General features: G+C 35.3%; 1 protein-coding gene across 1 annotated transcript in view; it reads right to left on the bottom strand.

The window, feature by feature from the left end:
- Positions 1 to 21,163, bottom strand: part of BTAF1 (B-TFIID TATA-box binding protein associated factor 1) — a gene marked incomplete at both ends in the record, with an annotated part of 94,571 nt that overhangs the window by 69,799 nt on the left and 3,609 nt on the right. Inside the window, 3 exons of the mRNA XM_079706036.1 lie at positions 958 to 1,121; positions 7,270 to 7,416; positions 9,155 to 9,269. Coding sequence (XP_079562162.1) covers positions 958 to 1,121; positions 7,270 to 7,416; positions 9,155 to 9,269 — 426 coding nt within the window. The remainder of the gene's footprint in view (positions 1 to 957; positions 1,122 to 7,269; positions 7,417 to 9,154; positions 9,270 to 21,163) is intronic.

Below are 21,163 nucleotides of genomic sequence, written 5' to 3'. Positions count from 1 at the left end.
TAATGGTTTAGAGGGCAACTGGTATAAAGGCAAATAGAACCCTTCTCCTCTTAAGCAAAGGGAAAGGCCAAGAGAATGAAAGATATGGGTTTCACGTAAAGCAGGAATTCTTAATGGGACCCACAGATCCCTAAAAGGATATTGCAGGGGCAGGAGGAAAGAGCACTAAACTCCCTGAAAGGTAATATCTCACATGTATGTGAATTTTTCTGAGGTGAGAGCCACAGCTTTTACTGGAGCTTAAAAAGAGTCTATGATATAAAAAAAAGAAGCATACAGGCATCCATTGGGAATTGGAAAAACAGAGGAACAGGAAAAATACAGAGCAAAATTATGGTACAGCCATATAAACAGCATAAAGCTGTCAAAAAAGAATGTGATCAATCTGTATATACTGATATATGAAGCCATATGAAGTGAGAAAAGGTGGACATGGCTTAAAAGAACTTATGTATACAGAGAAAATTTCAGGGAAAATGCACAAATAACTTAAAAAGGGTTGCTTCCTACTGTGTGCCCTTCTGCATTGTTTGAAAGTTTTCACCATGTTTGTTACTTTCTCAAATAAAAGAATCATAGCTGTAAACATTTCTAGTATCATCATATCTGACTATGATAGCCCTTAGTATCTCCCACCCTCTGAAATATTTTTTTTTCTTCATTGAAGAACAAAGAAAGAGCAATTGATGCAACTAGGATTTTTCAACACCAGTGTCTCCTAAAAGATGTACCATACCTTTTATCTAATAGTCCAATGTCTATGAGGTAGGTGGCAACTTCTGTCTCCTAAGAATCTACCACTAGAAATCCAATTTATGAAGACACTAAATTATGGTGACGCTAAGCAACAATGAGCAGAATTAAAAAACGCATGTTTTAAAATTCCAGTTGCATAGCAAAATAAAGCAAATCCCCTGTATTATTACTTGCAATCAACCAACCAGAGGTTTTACCTACAGGCTGTTTGTTTACAAGGGCTGCTGAAGTTGGGGTATAATCCAAATCTTCATCATTAAAGAGTTCTTCAGTGCTCATTCCAATAGCTTCTCCCATATTAAGGCCAAGTTTCTTCTGTAATAGTTTTCGTTGGCGTGCTATCCTCTCTTTAGGATCCACTTCACCTTTAAACAAAGAAGAAATACATTTTCTTCAAATCAGTTAAGCAGTTTTCTAATATGTGAAGATCAGACTCGATTAAAATTTTTTTAAAAAATTTAACCATTAGAATACCTCTCTTGATAATAAAACAAACCACACTCATAATCTCTGAACATGTCATAAACTTTATTACCTAATAGAGTAAATATTTTACTGGATCTTGGAAAACGGTGTTCTAGCTAACAAAACACTCTAGCTAACAAAACACTCTAGCTAACAAAAATTCACTGAGATTACCCCATTGCCCCACTGTCAATTATCAAGTATATATATAATGAGATCTATTCCTATGAAAATAAACCAATCTTATTATTTTATAGCTAATCTCATACATTCTCTGAGAGCTCTAACCAGGCTTAAAAAAAAAATCTAGATTTTATTTTACAGAAAAAGATCTCAACAAATACATGCTTATTCCAAGTGTGGCCTTTATGTATTCTGAGATGACACAGTCCTGATAGCCCAAATAACAAAGACAAAGGCATAAAAGTAGATTTTGAATGTCCCAAGAAAAATCCCTCAATACTTCAGTGGAAAATAGATCAAAAGGTATTATTTTAAAAATAAAAATTTGGGCTTAAACTAGCTAAGTTGCAAGAGATGGTTCTATAATGATTAACTTCCAATAATAGCTGATTAAGTTCTTATTGGACTACTCCTCCACAGATAACAAATTCTAGGTAAAATATAATAAACAACCACCTGAAGGCACTGGAAAGAGATCAAAAGTAGGCATATACTTGGAGGAGTTATCAATACCTGGAAGAAGGACATGGCATTAGGTAAGTTTCCCATTTTTGAACGTTTTTAGCCTAAAGGTAGACCCAGTCCATGGTATGTAGGGCAGCCATGCCCTACATTTAAAAGTTGTGTAAAAACCCAGTCTGTCTGGCTTGAAGAATTAGAGGAGAGTCAGGGATCACTATAGCCACTGGAAAGTAGAGAGAAAAAACCCAGAAAGGAGAGAACCAGAGAGAAAGCCCAAATTCTGTGAACTCAGCCAAATCTCTGGCTGACCTCTCAACTATGCTTGCACAGGGCAGACTCCAAACAGTCCAACTAAAGCTAAAAATTGAATTGGGATTTGAGTTGTTGCCCAGTACAAAGGAGACTGAGTTTGCAATTTGAGTTTCACCAAATTAAATGCTTATTAAAACAAGTAAGCAAAAACAACCAACTAAACCAAACAAATCAAAACACTCTTTGGAAGAATATAACAGAATCCAGCCTGCAGTATAAACATTTATGATGTGAGGAATACAATCCAAAATTAACTGACATACAAAGAATCAAGAAAATGTAACCCATTCCCAAAAGGAAGACAATTAATGGAGATCAACACTGAGACGACCCAGATGTTGGAAGTAGAAGACAAGACTTTTTAAGCAGCTAATATAACAATGCTAAATGTAAAGGAAGATATTGTCACAATGATGAATAGATAGAATACCTCATTAGAGAAACAGAAACTATTAAAAAAAATAGAATCATACACTTGAAAAGGGTAAATTATAATAGTTTTATTAAGTGAATTCAAAGATAAAGCTATACAAAGTTCCCTCATCTAAAGAACAGGGAGGGGTGGGGCTTCCCTGGTGGCAAAGTGGTTGAGAATCTGCCTGCAAATGCAGGGGACACAGGTTCAAGCTCTGGTCTGGGAGGATCCCACATGCCGCGGAGCAACTAGGCCCGTGAGCCACAACTACTGAGCCTGCACGTCTGGAGCCTGTGCTCCGCAACAAGAGAGGCCGCGATAGTGAGAGGCCCGCGCGCCGCAATGAAGAGTGGCCCCCGCTTGCCACAACTAGAGAAAGCCCTCGCACAGAAACTAAGACCCAACACAGCAAAAATAAATAAATTAATTAAGAAACTCCTACCCCCAACATCTTCTTAAAAAAAAAAAAAAAAAGAACAGGGAGGGGAAAAAAGATTTAAAGAAACAAACAACTTGAATATAAAATTAAGAAAATAATTCTACTAACAATAACATCAAAAGTAAAATTTAAAACTTATATTCTGAAAACTACAGAATACTGGTGAAAGAAATTAAAGATCTAAACAAATGGAAAAGCATTCCATGTTCACGGATCATAATATCTCATAGTAAGACAGTAATACTTCTCAAATTGATATACTGATTCAAAACAATTCCTATCAAAATATCAGCTGGCTTTTTGCAGACACTGACAAACTGATCCTATAATTCATATAGAAATGCAAGAGACTGAGAATATCCAAAATAATCCTGAAAAAGAACAACAAAGTTGAAGGCTCATACTTCTTGATTTTATTTTTTTACTTTTAAAATTTTTATTTATTTATTTAGTCAGTTAGTTTCTGCTTTATAACAAAGTGAATCAGCTATACATATACGTATATCCCCATATCTCTTCCCTCTTGCATCTCCCTCCCTCCCACCCTCCTTCTTGATTTTAAAAATTACCAGAAAGCAATGGTGATCAAGACAATGAGGTACTGGCATAAAGAAAGACATCAACTGAATAGAATTGAGAGTCCAGAAATAAAACTATATGTCTACCGCCAACTGATTTTCATGAAGGGTGCAAAGACAATTCAGTGGGGAAAGAAGAATCTTTTCAACAAATGGTGTTGAGACAACAAGATAGCCACATGTAAAGAATGATGTTGGATCCTTAACCTCACAACATACAAAAATGAACTCAAAACAGATCAAATACCTAAGAGTAAGAGTTAAAGCTATAAAACTCTTAGAGAAAACACAGGGGTAAATGACCTTAGATTTGGCAATAGCTTCTTACATATGACATCAAAAAGCTCGAGAAACAAAAGAAAAAGATTAATTGGACTTCATCAAAGTTAAAAACGTTTATGCTTCAAAGGTTACCATCAGGAAACTGAAAAGATGCACAGAATGGGAGGAAATATTTGTAAATCACATATCAGATAAGAGGTTTATATAAAGAATATATAAAGACCTCTTATATCTCATTAATAAAAGAACAAATATCCCACTTAAAAATGGGCAAAGGACCTGAATAGACAGGTCTCCAAAGAAGATACAGAAATGGTCAATAAACACATGAAAATATGTTCAACATCATTAGTCATCAGAAAAATGCAAATCAAAACTACAATGAGATATCACTTCACAGTCACTGGTATGGATATAGTCAAAGTCAGTTAATAACAAGCAAGCATTGGCAAGGATGTGGAGATCAGAATCCTTGTATCCTGCTAGAGGAATGTGAAATGGTGAAGCCAGTTTGGAGAACAGTCTGGCAGTTCCTCGAATGGTAAAACATAGTTACCATATGACCCAGCAAGTCCACTCTTATGTATCTACATAGGAGAAATGAAAACATACACCCACACAAAAATCTGTACGTGAACATTTATTGGCAGCATTATTCACAATGGCCAAAAAAGTGGAAACAACCCAAATGTCCTCAGCCTATGAATGAATAAACAAAATGTGATATTCATACAATGGAATGTTATTCAGCCAGAAAATAAAATAAGATAACTTCACACCTACCAATATGGCTACTACCAAAGAAGCCAGAAAATAACAAGCATTGACAAGGTTATGTGGAGAAGATGGAAACCTCATAGATTGTTGATGGGAATGTAAAATGGAACAGCCACTATGGAACTGCCAGTATGGCAGTTCTAAAAAAAGATCAAAAACAGAATTACCATATGATCCTATAATTCCAATTCTTGGCATAAATCCAAAAGAACTGGAAGCAGGAATTCAAACAGATATTTGTATACCCACGTACATAGTAGCATTATTCACAATAAGCAAAAGGTAGAAGCAACCCAAGTGTCCACTGACGGATGAATGGATAAACAAAATGTGGTATAAACATACACTGGAATATTTTTCAGCCTTAAAACAGAAGGAAATTCTGACACATACAACAACATAGATGAACATGAAAGATTATGTTAAGTGAAATAAGTCGGTCACGAAAGGACAAATATTGTATGATTCCATGTATATGAAGTACCTCGAGTAGTCAAATTCAGAGACAGAAAGTAAAACAGTGGCTGCCAGGGAGTGAGGGGAAAAAGGAATGGAATTGCTGTTTAATGGGTATAAAGTTTCAGTTTTGCAAGATGAAAAGAGTTCTGGAGATTGGCTGTACAACAATATGAATATACTTAATACTACTGAACTGTACAGTTAAAAATGATTAAATGGTAAATTTTATGTTATCTATATTCTATCACAATTTAAAACTGATACACCCTGTAACAGTAGTAACTACTACTTAGGAAAAAAAATGAAAACAGTACTAATATATATAGTACAATATGGATAAACCTTGGAAATATTCTGCTAAGTAAAAAGAAGCCAGTCACAAAAGACTACATATTATATGATTCAATTTATATGAAATGTCCATAGTAGGCAAATCTATAGCTACAGGAAGTAAATTAATGGTCCTTAGGGCTGGGAAGAGAAGGGAAGGATGTAGGGGGATAGAAAGGTGGTTGCTAAAGGATACAGGGTTTCTTCTTGAGACAATGTTCTAAAATTAACTACACACAATTGTGAATATACTAAAAGCCACTGAATTGGACACTTTTAAAATGGGGATTTCTATCATATGTGAATTATATCTCTCTAAAGCTACATTAAAAAAAAAAATTTAAGGCTACTCTACCCAGAGGGAAAAACACTAAGCATCCAAAATGAAGGCTGCTGGATCATAAGTTCAGTACACTTACAAAGAGCCTAAAATTGGTCCTCTCATTCCAGGGAAAGTACTATTGGGGAAAATAACCAACTGCAAAGGAAACTCAGACTGGCACCTATGCAAATCATATGTGTCATTTATAAATATGTAGAGACCAACACAGATGAGCAGATATTTAAAGAAAACCTAATTAGAGGGTTTTAATGAGCACTCTTCAGCGTGCTATGACTTATCAGCATTAAAAACTGAGTTCCAAGAAAATTGGGGTTCCCAATCCTGCTTACATATCAGTCATCTGTGGAGCTTTTTCTTTTAATATTCAATTTCCCAAAACTCTCCACAGATCTATTAAATCAGAATCTTTAAGATACGACCCCAAAACATATTTTTTTTAAGTGACAAAAGTGACACTGACTTTTATCCTTAGATAAGGGCCAATGATCTCTCATGATGTCCATGGGTACACTAGTAAGATCAGTAAACTTACTAATTAGTAAACTTAGAGATAACTTTTTTCAAATTGGAAAGTTTTTGAAGACTTCTACCTCCCTTATTAAAAAAAAAACTATGCTTTTCTGGAACTTAAGCAAATTCTCCTCTTAATTCTCTCCATAAATAATTACACTAGATCTTTCAATACAAAGTATATTAGGAAAGAAGAAATGGGTATTTGACATCTTTTTAAATGAACAAATTGAAGATCATTTCATTAACTTAGACAGATATGCTTTGACTAATGATAAATTAGCAACAAAACAAAACACTGTTCTGTTTTGGTTTTAGTCAAAAAAGCAACTTATTTACTTACAGAAATCCATTAAAAACATCAAGGTTTTTTCCACTCAAGGCATCAATCTTGAATGGCCAAAACATTTATTTATATCCAGATGGATTCTGTAAGTTTAAAGATAATGGGACAATTACCTATCTAAGATTTATTTTTCATTTTTAGTTTTTGCTTTGGTCATCAGCCTAAGGAGATCCAATTATTTAAATGTTTAAAACATATGACAAAAAGGAAACTATCATAGCCTCTTAAATTTCCAGAATTGTGAAAACATTACCACAATCTGTACTAATCCTGGCTTTTAAAATCTATTCAACTGAAGCTCTTGGGTACCACTTTACAATTTCTATATTGAAATACTGAAATATTAATATGTATCTATTAATGGTGCATATATATATATATGGTACATATTCAACTAAGGGAAGAAAAATATTCCTATGGTAGCTTTAGACAAAGTGCTTCTGGTTACCTTCCCCACCTGCATGCCCCACATCTCAAACTGAAAACTTCAGTGAATTTGCATTTCATGACATCTATTAGATTTTGCATGACTGATAACATAGCACGCCAGGTAACAAATTGGTCTGAATGCACGCATTTCAGACTTTTTTCTGTAGGACTACTACTACATACCTGATTTTTCATCTTGTACTTCAAATTCTGCACCAGCAGATCCCAAAAGTGATGCCCCATGTTGTAATAATCTACATATATCAAATCTGTCAAAATTCAATCGATCTGTAGTAGACGAATCTTCCATAGCACCTTCTGAAGTAGTTTCTAGATGAGGTTTAAAAACATTTAATTTGATTATATAGCCAAAGTATAGAACGAAAGAAAATAGCATCACTTCAGGGGGGCAGGGAGGAGGGTAATATTTTAAGAAAAGTAAAATGTGGAAGAAGTAGAAAAGCTACTGTGAATTTACTTATAATCAACTCTTATTTGTGAAAAAATTATTTAGTAGGTGGCTCCCTTACTACAAAGTATCAGAATGTCAGTGGGTGTGTGTATAACTTTTTGACTATGAAAGCACAATGTCATATGAAGAAATGCATCCCCATGTTAAAATATGTATGTTAAAAATCGTGCTATCTGTTAAACAGTTAAAAAATACCAAGGTAGTCTATCATAGTGATAAATTGGAAGATAAACACACTCATAGATTATATTCATAAATAAAACTAGTGAGCATCATCATTCCCTATACCTGAGGAATATCTAGGACATAAAGGAAGTACTCAATCAATAGGACTCATTTCTCATAATATAAAGCAAATTACAATCTCCTGGCAAATCGCTAAAATTAAATATCCATCTGGGGTCTAAAACTATCTATAAAATGTTCTGTATTCCTCCCAAAAAGGTTATGCCATTGTAAATTTTTAAATGTACTGTAATTGTTCACTGACTTAATAGTTTGTTTAACTGGCATCTGCATATAATTCATCTGTAAACTAAAGTATAATTGCTAAACTGAAAGGGAACTGCTATGAATATCTTAAAGTTTTCTAATGATAACAAGCAACCTTACTATATATTTTAATGCTGCTGTAACTACTTTAAAGTTTTTTTTGGGAATCTCTGGTGGTCCAGTGGTTAGGATTCCACGCTTTCACTGCAGGGGTTGTGAATTCAATCCCTGGTCAGGGCACTAAGATCCCACAAGCCGCGCGGCAGGGACAAAAAAAAATTTTTTTTTAAAGTGTGTTTTGAAAAGAATTTGAGTAATAGGCTGGAATGGAAAAGGCTCTTTTCTAAAACAACTTATAACTTCTTCTGTTTATATATTTCTTTTGATGAGAGAAGACAAATTAACACAATCCCTCAAAATAATAGGTGAGGCAAATTAAAGCAAAAATTTTAGACGAGCTAAGACATACGATAAAAGTCATGTTATCAAAGTGACTTGAAAATGAAATGCATTTGCACCATATTAAATTCTCACTTAATTAAAATGTATACCTTTATCAATTTGTAAAAGCATACATTCATTTTTAAATGTCATATATAATAGGCAGTCAGAAAACAAGTAATTTCCACTAAAAGACATCTAAAAGACACATAAAAAAAACTAAAGACTGAACCCTCCAAATATCCACACATAATCGTGCTTAAATTTAGTAAACAATTACACTATTTTCCCAACAACAAGAATAAATAGACTGTTTCAAATATTTACACTGTATTGATTTCTTTTTTTTAGAACATAAATCCTTGAGGGAAGTAATAATCTCTAAATCAAGCATACTGTAGAATAATTTAAAATATATGTGAGATAATGCAACTATACTCCAATAAAAATTAATTTAAAAAATAAAGAAAAATAAATAAAACATATATGAGAAAACATTGTTTGTCTAGTATGTTTTTTAAAACATGGTGAAAAATCACCTTATTCAATATTACTTCCTGACAAGACTGCACCTAAAAGCATGAAAATTAAGTCTAAAAGTGAAATTACTAAAATATAAAATGTGTAGTTTTTACTGCAAACTACTTTTCCACTTAAAAGCACCTTGTTTTGTTCTTGGCATTGGATTCCATTCAGGTACATTTTTCACTATAGCTTCAACAGCTTGTCCTGCTGCAATCCGAGTATCCCAATTTGTACTCCTTAAATATATCAACACCTTAAAAATTAAAAATTAAATAGTTATGTAACAAAAAATATTGTTTGTTCAAAGTGGCCAAAACAGAATGCTTAAGTGCATTTTAAAAATAACATAGTTTTTAACATACTAAAAAGCAAAGTGCATATTATTCATTAAGTCCCATACAAGAGTTATAAAACTAGTAGAAAAGATGAGTTCAGCAAGAGAGCAAGATGTAACATCAATATACAAAAATCAACTGTATTTCTGTACACTTTCAACAATCTGAAAATGAAATTAAGAAAATAATCTCATTTATAATAGTATCAAAAAGTATAAAATACATAATAAATTTAACAAAAAAAGTACAAGACTTGTATATTGAAGACTACAAAAAATTCAAAATACTACTGAAAGAAATTAAATAAGACCTAAATAAACACCTCATGTTCATGGATTGGAAGATTTAATATCGTTAAGATAGTAATACCCCCTAAATTGAATACAGACTCAACACAATTCCTATCAAAATCCCAGCTGGCTTTTTTGCAGAAATAGACAAGTTAGTCCTAAAATTTATATGGAAATGTAAGGGACCCATAATCACCGAAAGAACCTTGAAAAAGAATAATAAAGTTGGCAGCCTCACACTTCTTGATTTCAAAACTTACTACCAAAAAAAAAAAAAAAAACTTACTACAAAGAAAACAATAATCAAGACAGTGTTGTACTGGCAGAAGGACAGATACATAGATCAATGGAATAGAATTTAGAGTCCAAAAATAATAATATGTGTCTATGGTCAACAGATTTCAACAACAGTCCAAGACAATTCAATGGGAAAAAAGGTTTTTTTCAGCAAATGGTACTAGAGCAACAAAATAATGACTTAAAATCCCTACCTCACACCAGACACAAAAACTAACTCAAAATAGACCAGAAGCCTAAAAATAAGAGCTAAAACTATAAAACTGTTAGAAGAAAACATGGGGATAAACCTTTGTAAACTTGGGTTAGGCAAAGGTTTCTTAGATATGATCTCAAGAGCACACAAGTGATGTATTTAAAAAAAGAAAAAAAAGATAAATTCGGCTTCATTGAAATTAATAACTTTTGTGCTTCAAAGGATACCATCAAGAAAGTGAAAAGACAACCCACAGACTAGAAGAACACATTTGCAAACCCCATACCTGATAAGGGGCTTGTATCTAAAATATATAAAGAACTCCTATACCTCATTAATAAAAGAACAAATATCCCACTTAAAAATGGGCAAAGGATCTGGACAGGTCTCCAAAGAAGATATAGAAATGGTCAATAAACAAATGAAAAGATGTTCAATGTCATTAGTCATCAGGAAAATGCAAATCAAAACTACAATAACACTTCATACTCACTGGTACGGATATAAACAAAGTCAGTTAATAGTTAAGTGATGGCAAGTATGTGGAGAAATCCGACCTCTCAAACATGCTGTTGGGAATGGAATATGGTGGAGCCAGTCTGGAAAGCAGTCTGGCAGTTCCTCATAAAGTTAAACAGAGTTACCATATGACCCAGCAATTCTGCTCTCTGGTATACACCCATGTATGAAAACATACATCCACACAAAAACTTGCACACAAATTTTCATAGCAGCTTTATTCATAACAGGCCAAAAAGTGGAAACAACCAAGATGTCCATCAACTGGTGAAGAGATAAATAAAATGTGCTATATCCATACAGCATTATCCATATCCATACAGTGGAACAATATTTGGTGATAAAAAAGAATGAAAAACAAAACATGCTACAATATGAATGAACCCTAAAAATAAAACTTTAAGTGAAAAAACCAATCACAAAAGGTCACACATTTATATAAAATGTTCAAAACAAGCAAATCTATAGACAGAGGGTAGATTAGGGGTTGCCTAGGACTGGCTATGGGAGGGGGAGTGACGGAGAGTGACTGGTAATAGGCATGAAGTTTCTTTTGGGGGTGATAGAAATGTTTTAAAATTAGATGGTGGTGATGGTTGCACATATCTGTGAATATGGTAAAAATCACTGAATTGTACATTTTATCTGGGTGAATTGTATGGTATGTAAATTATATTTCAATAAAGCTGTTTTTTAAAAAATAAAACCAAAGGCAATAGGAAAACACGAGGGCAGAGAGGGCATAGGAGGTGAGAAGGTGCTAAAAACAAACTTTGCCTCTTTTGGAATTACTTGATGGCAGCCATATGGTGGGGTCTGAGTTAAGAAGACCAGAACTCACTTGGAAGTCTGGAAACCTTTTCTCAGTTCAGCACAAGTTAGTCTTGTTCATTGTTTCTAGTTTCAGCTCATTCAGTCCTCCATCTCTTCCCTCGGGATGAGAAAAAATGGATATACCTCTCTATCCCCACACCTTTCACATGAGTATGGTATTGCCTAATACGCACCCTTCTCCATTCTGAGAATATGAAGGCTGTAGATGTCAAATCACTATCTCTTCATCGACATCTTGGTTAGAAAGTTATGATAGTATCTAAGTGGGAAGTGCGTTGGAATGAGAGTCGCTGTTAGCCCCTATGACAGGAACAATAGAGTGCAGGTTTGTGTATGATGACAAAAGGCTTAGAACTCCTACTCATAGGAAGCAGGGAGGGACAAATCAGAATGAAAGGATGAGATAAGACTGGTGGGAACAGGGATATACTGAGTCTTCCAATATCTGGGCTATCATACTGCTTCCCACCTTATCCTCTATCCACCGCTCCCACCCCCCTAAACACAGATACAAAGCACTCCTGTTTTTACTTTGCATGCCAGAGAATTAAATACATGGAATTTGCTGCTTACTATCATACAGTCACACTTCCACAAGCCCACAGAGTTCAGTAAAAATAAAGCATTGCTTAGGGAAAGAACATGGGCTAGGATTATGAAAATACTTATCCACCAAAGCAGAAAGCCTCCACTTTCAAAGAGCTAATAACTAAGAATGTAACAACTAGCTTCTCATATACTTCCACCATTACCCATGAGTACTCATCCATTTGAAGATTGCCAACTAGTATAATTATTAGCTGCTAAGAACAAGTTAGACCACTAAAAAACTAGATTAACAACTTACTTTGTTACCAAATTGGATCAGATTCAAATTTGTGCCACAGGCCAAAGGTTCTATATTGTCAAACAAACTTGACGCAAAAAACAAAATATTTTAAACCTTGTGACAAACAAAAATGGCAAAAATTTTAAAATATTTGGAGAAATATTGAGATATTTAATGGAATTTGAAGACCACAAAGTGTCACTAGTAAGACAATTTCTTTCTCTACTTTTATGTTCCTGCCCATGGATAAATTTCTACAATTGTATTATACTAAAAGAAAAAAAAAAGAGTTCTTACTTTAGATAAGAGATTATTTAGCTCGTGGGGATGAAGCTTCACCACTTCTCCAAGTTGCTGTGCAGCAGCTTTTCTTGTAACTGGAGTAGTGCCAGTATCCAGTAAGATAAAAAGACGGTCAAGCCTAAAATAACAAAAATATAATGCTTATTCTGAAATGTTTCTTCATATGTATAAGTCTGAGTCAGTAAATGTACATATTAAACACCTATGAAGAAAGATTTATGGTAGGGTCACAGGAGATAATCTAACCCCTACTCATAAGGAACTTGCTATGGAGGTGGAGTGAATGGGTAAGGCAAATACACAATTAGAATATGGGGTTAAATACAGGTATTGTACATGCATGGACACATACAATAAGACACATGTCAGAAAAGATGTACAAAGTGCTTTGAGGAGTGGGAATGGAGGCAACAAACACTACATCCCCAACTGTATAATACTGAGAAGGCTTTCTAAAAGAAATGGTGTATGAGCTGGACCTTAATGGTAGAAAAAAATTTCAATACTGGTGGAGATGAGGTGGTAAAAAGGAAAAGGGGGAGAAACATCTGGAAGAGGGAATAAGAGAACAGCAATAAAAGGAGACTATATTTAGGGAAGTGAGTAAAACAGCCTGGTTGTAATTCAGGGTACACTTAAGAGAACAGTGGAAGATTCAGCTAATATTGTGGAGACCCTTGAATTATAGCTCAGCCATGAAAGTCTTGGGTCAAGAAAGTGATAGGACCGGAGCTATACTTTAGAAAGATTAGTCTGGCAGCAGTGTGAAGCATGAAGTAAAATGGAAGGAAAGTTCTTTTAGAGAACTTTCAGACCTGAACTACAATCTAAGACTAGAAAGAAGTTGGGGAAAACGCTGCAGAAGTAAAACACCACGGTATAGTAATTCCATGAAATGTCAAGGAAATGAAAGGATTCTGAGACTCTGAATTTTAGAAATGAAGATATCATTAAAAGATATGGGAATAACTAGTGGAAGAAATGTTATTGAGAAAAGATGACAAGTTTATTAGTGGCAGGGACAGGAAAGCTGGGGGAGACCAAAAAGGATAGTTGAAATAGAGATCTGACGGTCAGGAGAAATTCAAGACAAAAGGTATATAGATATATGAGTCATTCGTATAGAAGTGACAGATACAGCAATAAGATCTCTGAGGAAAGAGTTTGTAAAGATAAATAGCATAATGGGACAAATTCCAGAGCCACAGCCCCACAATTCAAATCCCAGTTCTGCCACTTATCCAACAAACGGTTTGGATTAAAACCACAATGCCTTATACCTGGAATAAGTGGGGAGAAATGGAAAACTGTGTCCCTTTGTTTCTGAGATACAGGAAAATCCTAAGATTTTAAAAAGGCAAAGAAACCAGTAACTACCACCAGCTGTCCACATGGTAGAAGATCTAGCCCTTCCACCACAGTACTCATCAGGCTCAATGAGGTAAATGGATGCCACAGGTAATGAAAGGAAGGCGGCTTCATATCCAGAATAAATGGGTACTTTAAACAAGATGAAGGGTGAAAAGGGGCAAGGTTATATTAATTGTGCCCAATCCTATATGAGGGGAGATTTAGAGAATACACCTTTAAATGCCATCTAATGAGGAAAAGAAAGCAAGCAAGGTCCCAAAGTTAAGCGTGAGCATTAAGTATTAATAAACTGCAAAGAGGCTCATATTTTACTTCTGGGATTATTTTTCTTTCACAAAGAGCTAAAAAATTAGGAAGCAAAGCTCTAAAAACCTTTTACGAGAAAATATAAAGCTGTAAGGGGGCAAATGAAATAAGCAGGGTTTTTCCTTCTCTTCTTACTTTTTCTTTTCGAAGGGGCAGGATTTATAAAACTAGCCAGTCACTGATAAGCACAAAATCACTGTAACTGGTAAAAAATATATATATAACTAAAATAGATCTTTTTCAGTCAAGAAGGCTAAGGGTACTATGAAAACTTTTCAACTGCTTCAGAACAAAACACTAAGAGGCGAGGTTCAAATTTTACAGTTAAGGGTATGTGTAAGAAGAACATAGTTCAAGAAAAATATTTGAGGTAATTAAAGCCAGTGAAATAAAGGGGAAAAAAGAGTAATACAACACATTTTTTCTTCCAATATACTGAATGGCACACAGAGTGATTTTATATAAATTATTTCTAAAAAACATGCAAAAATCAATTTATTTTATACACTGTGCATAGACACACCCCACCTTTTGACACAATATTTCTCCTTATCTATTCAAGGCTATCTAAATACTTGTCTTTACCCATTCATTCTTCAGGCCTTGCTACAGGATTTGGTGAACAGTGACTCACAGATAATGGGACAAAAGGGAGAAAAAAAAATTTTCTGACAGCTGGTTTTCTTAAAGTTCTAACACTAAGTCAGACCCCAAATCCCTTCCCCATAAAGTGACTTCCCTTATACATCCCATACATAACCCGAAGAATGCTCTTTGACATATTTTCATCTTTGTAACTGACTGTGATGTTAAAGTTACTGAAACTCTCTCTGAACCTTCACAATAAATAAATGCCTATTTCCATGACTCTGATTTTGGATGCCTCTGCTCAATGAAATTTGCAAAAAGAAATTTTAAATAATCTATAAACAACTTTCTATCAAGGCAAATATTCATTTTAAATCTATATTCTATGGCAGGCAAAATTATCAAAGAGTAAATGTTTTGTTATAAAGATTATGTCTTAGGTCAAATTCATGCAACAGTAGACTTATATTTGCATATGATGCATGCATTCTTTATAACAATATCGGGCTCTCTTGTATGTGTACAGTTCACATAAATCCAGGACTTTCTTACAGGAAAACAGTGGTAAAATGGTAAAACAAACTAGATAGGAAGTTAGGAGACAAAGCACTACTTTTGTCACTTGTTAGAAGACTTAGAGAAGCTCACTTAACTTTGCTTAACCTCTTATTTGGTAGGGTTAAACTAGATTTAGCCATATTTTATAGCTTCACGTCATTGCATTTGTTTTAATAGGGTTTTTTTTCCTGTATATACCACAGTGTTTGTCATATCTTTGACTTATTTGATGCAAAGTTCCCTAGACTGCACCTCTGGAAAGACTTCAGCTACTTCATAATTCCCTCTTTTTTTTTGGCTATGCTGGGTCTTCGTTGCTTCACACGGGCTTTCTCTAGTTGCGGCAAGCAGGGGCTACTCTTCGTTGTGGTGCGCGGGCACCTCATTGCAGTGGCTTCTCTTGTTGCAGAGCAAGGGCTCTAGGCACACAGGCTTCAGTAGTCGTGATGCGCGGGCTCAGTAGTTGCAGCGCACGGGCTTAGTTGTCCTGCAGCGTGTGGGATCTTCTGGACCTGGGACAGAACCCGTGTCCCCTGCATTGGCAGACGGATTCTTAACCACTGGACCACCAGGGAAGTCCCCATAATTCCTTTTTTGATGATGGAGTTTCTGCTTTTGTGACTAAAAGCAAAGCTGGCTGCAAAATGAACACTCTAAGGAAGTGACAATACTAACCTGTTTATAAATCCATGTGTAAAAAGTTAAAATAAAATTGACAGTTTTCCCCAATCATTTCCACTTTCCTCAAGTCCCAGTTGCCACTCCCTATTCCTTAAAAAGGAATGGACTGAGTAGGTATCTAGATTATGGAACAAGAATTATCTCGTTCTCTACTCATTACCTCTAAAGGTCTTTACACTTATCCTCTTTCAATTTCAGATGAAAAGCCAATCCTCTCTTCTTCAAGACTTACAAAAAGTCCCGCTTTTTTTTTTTTACCATCTCCTTCTACCCTCATTTAATTATCCTTTCTCCAATATCTTAAATCACTGCCTTAGTAATCTATTCCCTTCTATCTTCAAATATCCAGAGGTCCATCTTTAATGAGAAGATAAACTGCTTGACTTCCATCTTCTAGAACACTTTCTTTTTGCTGCCAAGCATCTTGAACAAGTGCTTAAAATCACTTCTTTTATCTCCTCACCATACACAATTTAATCCCTATAAATCAAGTTTCTATCCTCCTTTACTACTAAAATAGCACACCTGAAGGTCACCAATGAACTTCTAAGCTCTAAATCTAATGGGTTTTTTTTTTGTAAATCCAATTTTCATGACTCTTCTATGACATGTGATTTCAGCAAGTACCCCATTCTTAAAATATTTTCCTTCCTAAGTTTTCACAACATTCTGTTACCCTGTTCTTCTCTGAACTCTTAATTCTTTCTGTGGTTTCCCTACTCTTAACACTCTTTTTTTTTTTTTTTGCAGTACGCAGGCCTCTCACTGTTGTGGCCTCTCCCGTTGCGGAGCACAGGCTCCGGATGCGCAGGCTCAGCGGCCATGGCTCACGGGCCCAGCCGTTCCGCAGCATGTGGGATCTTCCCGGACTGGGGCACGAACCCGTGTCCCCTGCATCGGCAGGCGGACTCTCAACCACTGCGCCACCAGGGAAGCCCTCTTAACACTCTTAATATGAACATTCTCCTAGATTCAATCCTTGGCTGCCCATCTCTCACCCATTTCTCCTGTAGGAAACTGTAATTTGTTTAAACTATAACACAGTAAAAATAATCCCCAAACCTAGCCCATCTGGGGGCTCCAGTGCTACACTTTCAACTGCCTGATGAGCATAACTCCATACTAATGTGATCTCATTGCTAAACTTACTTCCTAAAGCACTCTTTGATCAAATTATTACCTTACTCTAAAACTTTCAATGGCTCACCCTTACCTACCAGATAGCAATCAAAAACAAAAAAGTATCTCCCAAACAGGGTCCATTTTGGTTTCTACAATTGTGTCTACCCTGTTTCCTCTACTTGGAATGTCTTTCTTGGTCCAATTCTTCAGCTAGCTCCCACCCATCAAGATTCAGTTCAAGTCCTTTACCTTCTTGAAACCATCTCAGACTACTATACTATTACATCCTCTTCTAAAATCCACAGGGATTCTCATCTTAAATAACCATTTTGGCATTTATTATGCATTTTTTGGCATTATTATGAATTCTTGTGTCTTTACATTAATTTGTCATATGTTGTCTTATGCTCGTTAGGCTTCACTTTCTTCAATGATTCTTTTTGTCCCCCACAATACTTTGCAGTGTCTTTGCACAGTAGTCAAATATTTGTTGAATACTTGGTATTTACTGTAATTAAAATTATAGATAAAGAAAAGTTCAAGTTTCTTGGGGACAGGTTTAAGCACCATTTTTAAGCAAAGAAAGAGGGTGCTATATTACAATTTTTTTTGCTTCCTTCAAGAAATATCCTTAATCTGTCATAGCTATATTACATAAAAACAAGTTATAAAAATAACAGAAGTGATGCTAAGGCAATGTTTCAGTAAATGAAAAAATGAACACAGCAGTACTTCAGCAATCTGAACATCACGGCAGTTACACTTGCTCCAAAGAGCAAGACGAAAAAGACCGTGCAGTAGGCACTGTATTCCTTCAATAATTTCTACCCTTCCTAAACTTTCCTTTAGTCCTCTGCTACCCAGCTTCATTAGAACCATATCCTGCTCAAAGACCTTCGACTCCTCTCTAACCTAATGCTGACTCTGCCTCACCACCACGCAGCTCCTCCTGCTTTCTTCAAAGTCTTTTGTCCCAATGCCATGTCATGTCAGCTCTGCTCCCTCACCAGCCAACTGCCCTGAGGGTAGCAGATCGGCTCACCCTCTCATCCAATTCCAGGCTTGTTTATTCTCACATCTCCCACCTTTTGATAGCCAAATATGCCTCCCTGAATAGAGGAATGGGGACCCAAGAATGCTTCTTTAGTCCTCTAGACTCAAAGCCCCTTTTGGAGTTCTCCATTCCTCTCTCCAGGACAACAGATTAGATGCCACACAAAAGGAAGAACAAAGGGATGTGCAGACCAGGATCTCACAAGAGGGCAATCTGACCTATTACTCCAAGATAGCCAGCTATGAGGCAAGCAGGGTGAGCATCAGCGCCAGGCCACAACGGAAAAGGCTGGTATAACGAACTGGTAGGGGACGGGAAAGGGCATGAGACAGAGTCAGTATTATGTTGGAGAGCAGACAGGGCCCTTGATGAGGGAGAGGTCTGAAGGCTAGGTGATCAAAAGAAAAAGGAAGTTAAAAGGGCTGACTGAGGGAACACAGTACTTACCACGATACTTCTTTTGGCTAAACCTTATGTTGCATAACAGCTAATAGAAAAAAATGACATTCTTCATTCGCCGAAGGATAGACAGATGGAGGAGAAAGAGGTAACAGATGTCAAGCTGAATGGAAGGTACCAAAAACTGTAGATGAATAATTTTAATAAAACATAAGGCAATTATATTTGACAGTATCCACTGGTTATGAATCTACTGATGATGATAATCTGGCCCATTTTCAATTTGGATTTTAATTCACAGAAATAACTATAAAAGATATGATTCATGTTTATTTTACAAACCTGTGATTTCAGAAAACTGCTCTAAAGACTGCCTAGAGGGAAGAGGGAATGGGAAGACGTGTGTGGGATTAAGAGACACAAACTACTATGTACAAAATAAATAAGCAACAAGGATACATTGTACAGCACATAATAACTTTAAATGATGTATAACTTATAAAATACTGAATCACGATGTTGTACCCCTGAAACCAATACAGTGTTGAAAATTAATTATACTTCAATTTAAAAAAAAATGTGGTTAAAAAAAAGACTGCCTAGAAAAAGGAAAGTACGTGGGAGTTTGTAGAGGTTATGCTGGCAACTGCGATCTAACTTCAGCTGTTCGCATTATGGTAATTCATAAAGTAAAAATATAAAAAGAAATCATATGCATTTTGAACTATAAAATGTGTCCTAGATTACTACTTCATCATTAATAAACACATATATATATTGCATTTCCACTCCTAAGCCATTTGAGGATGAAAAAAAAGTATAAGATATAACTTCCTCAATCTACTTCCAATCTCAATATTCTCAGAATAAATTTCAACACTCTGAAAATTTATGGAAGGTCTACTGGCAGAATACCTCACACGGATGGCTTTGTAATCTTAACTAAAAGGGATTGGTCAGTGAAGTTTGTCCATTTTGTCATACATTTTTTACATTTACTATTTGAAGTTTTACTTTTCTGTGTTACTTAGGGAATAAGAAACTAAATAGCTGATATGAACACTGTACTTAGTCCTACATAATATCATCAAGCAAGGAAGTTATGGTCAAAAGAAACAACTTCCAAGAATTGTCTAGACTGATGTTTTAAAATGTATGCCTTCTAGTTCCTACTGTGGGTTATTTGAAACTATGTTAATGTTATGTTTTTTAAACAAGAAAGTAGATTAATTTGAAATACGACATAGGACACTAAGAACAAATATGAAGATGTGAAACCACACCAAAGCCAGGTGCAAGGGCAGGTGCATATGCTAGATAATTTACATTCCCCCCACTCCCACTCTAGAACACAAACTCCATGAGAATGGGAACTCCATTTTTGTTCTCTGCTGTATCTCCAGCACCTAGAACATAAAAAGCACTCTGTAAATACTAGTTAAATGAGTGCTAAAAAAGGACAACCAAGTTGCGCTATGTCCTTCAGGCCATGTTTTTTTCTAATCTCCGCCTCCTGCATGACTTTATCTTAAAGACAAAATCTAGGTTTTGCAGGAAAAATATCTGTGGTTTTAAAACTTCATTTGAAATTATACACTTTAAAATGGTGAATTTTGTTATGTGTATAGTACTTTGAGAAATAAACTAAAACAGCGAGGAATTTACCACAGGGATTAAAATGGATACACTTATATAATGCCTCCTCCACCTTTCCTAGCTTTCTGTCCCTACATTTTTTAAATAACAAAATATTTGATATAATTCAATTTACAACAGTGCCTTCTGTCAATCTTATAATGGATAGAAATTAGCAATAATGGAGAAATAGGCCTAACAAACATAAGCAACCTGTGCTGTCCTACAGATAAGATTATTTTAGCATTTTCCCTGTCAAGAGCAAGGACCCACTGTAATTTGCCCCCGCATCATGAAACCTCTTTTTACTTGGCAGAACAGGCCATTGAAACAATGTTTATCTGAAGTATCAGCAATGCAGAGAGAGAATTATCAAAACTGAGCAAAGTTCTGCTCACATGTAGCAATTTGTTTCTTCCATAAGAGGGTGTGTTCCCTTTTTTCCCCTGAATCTTTTCTGAACACTGCATCATTTTTAAATGCAAAGAATATGTGTCACAGACTTAAGGCACAACTTCTAAAACAGTCAAGTCATAATTACCGTCTTGACATTTTAGACATGAACTTTATAGCAGAGATCACTCAGGAAAAATTCTCTAAATTATATTTTTACATTTTCTCTATATGATCAAGGAAAAACTAAGTTCATAATAGCTAACAACAGTCAATCAATTGTGGCATAAACAGACAAAGGTATTAAAAACAATCTTTTTAAAAAATCTGTATTAAGCCATGGAACCCAACATCATCACACACTTCACCCACACCTTCTGTAATGAGCATAAGTTTAAACAATCCCTCTAAGGTTGCCTCTACTATTGGTGACTCAA

The sequence above is a fragment of the Hyperoodon ampullatus genome (genome assembly GCF_949752795.1).
Source record: "Hyperoodon ampullatus genome assembly, chromosome: 1".
Classification (NCBI taxonomy): Eukaryota; Metazoa; Chordata; class Mammalia; order Artiodactyla; family Ziphiidae; genus Hyperoodon; species Hyperoodon ampullatus.
Note: the sequence above shows the minus strand (reverse complement) of the source record. Positions and strands in the feature narration are given on the sequence as shown.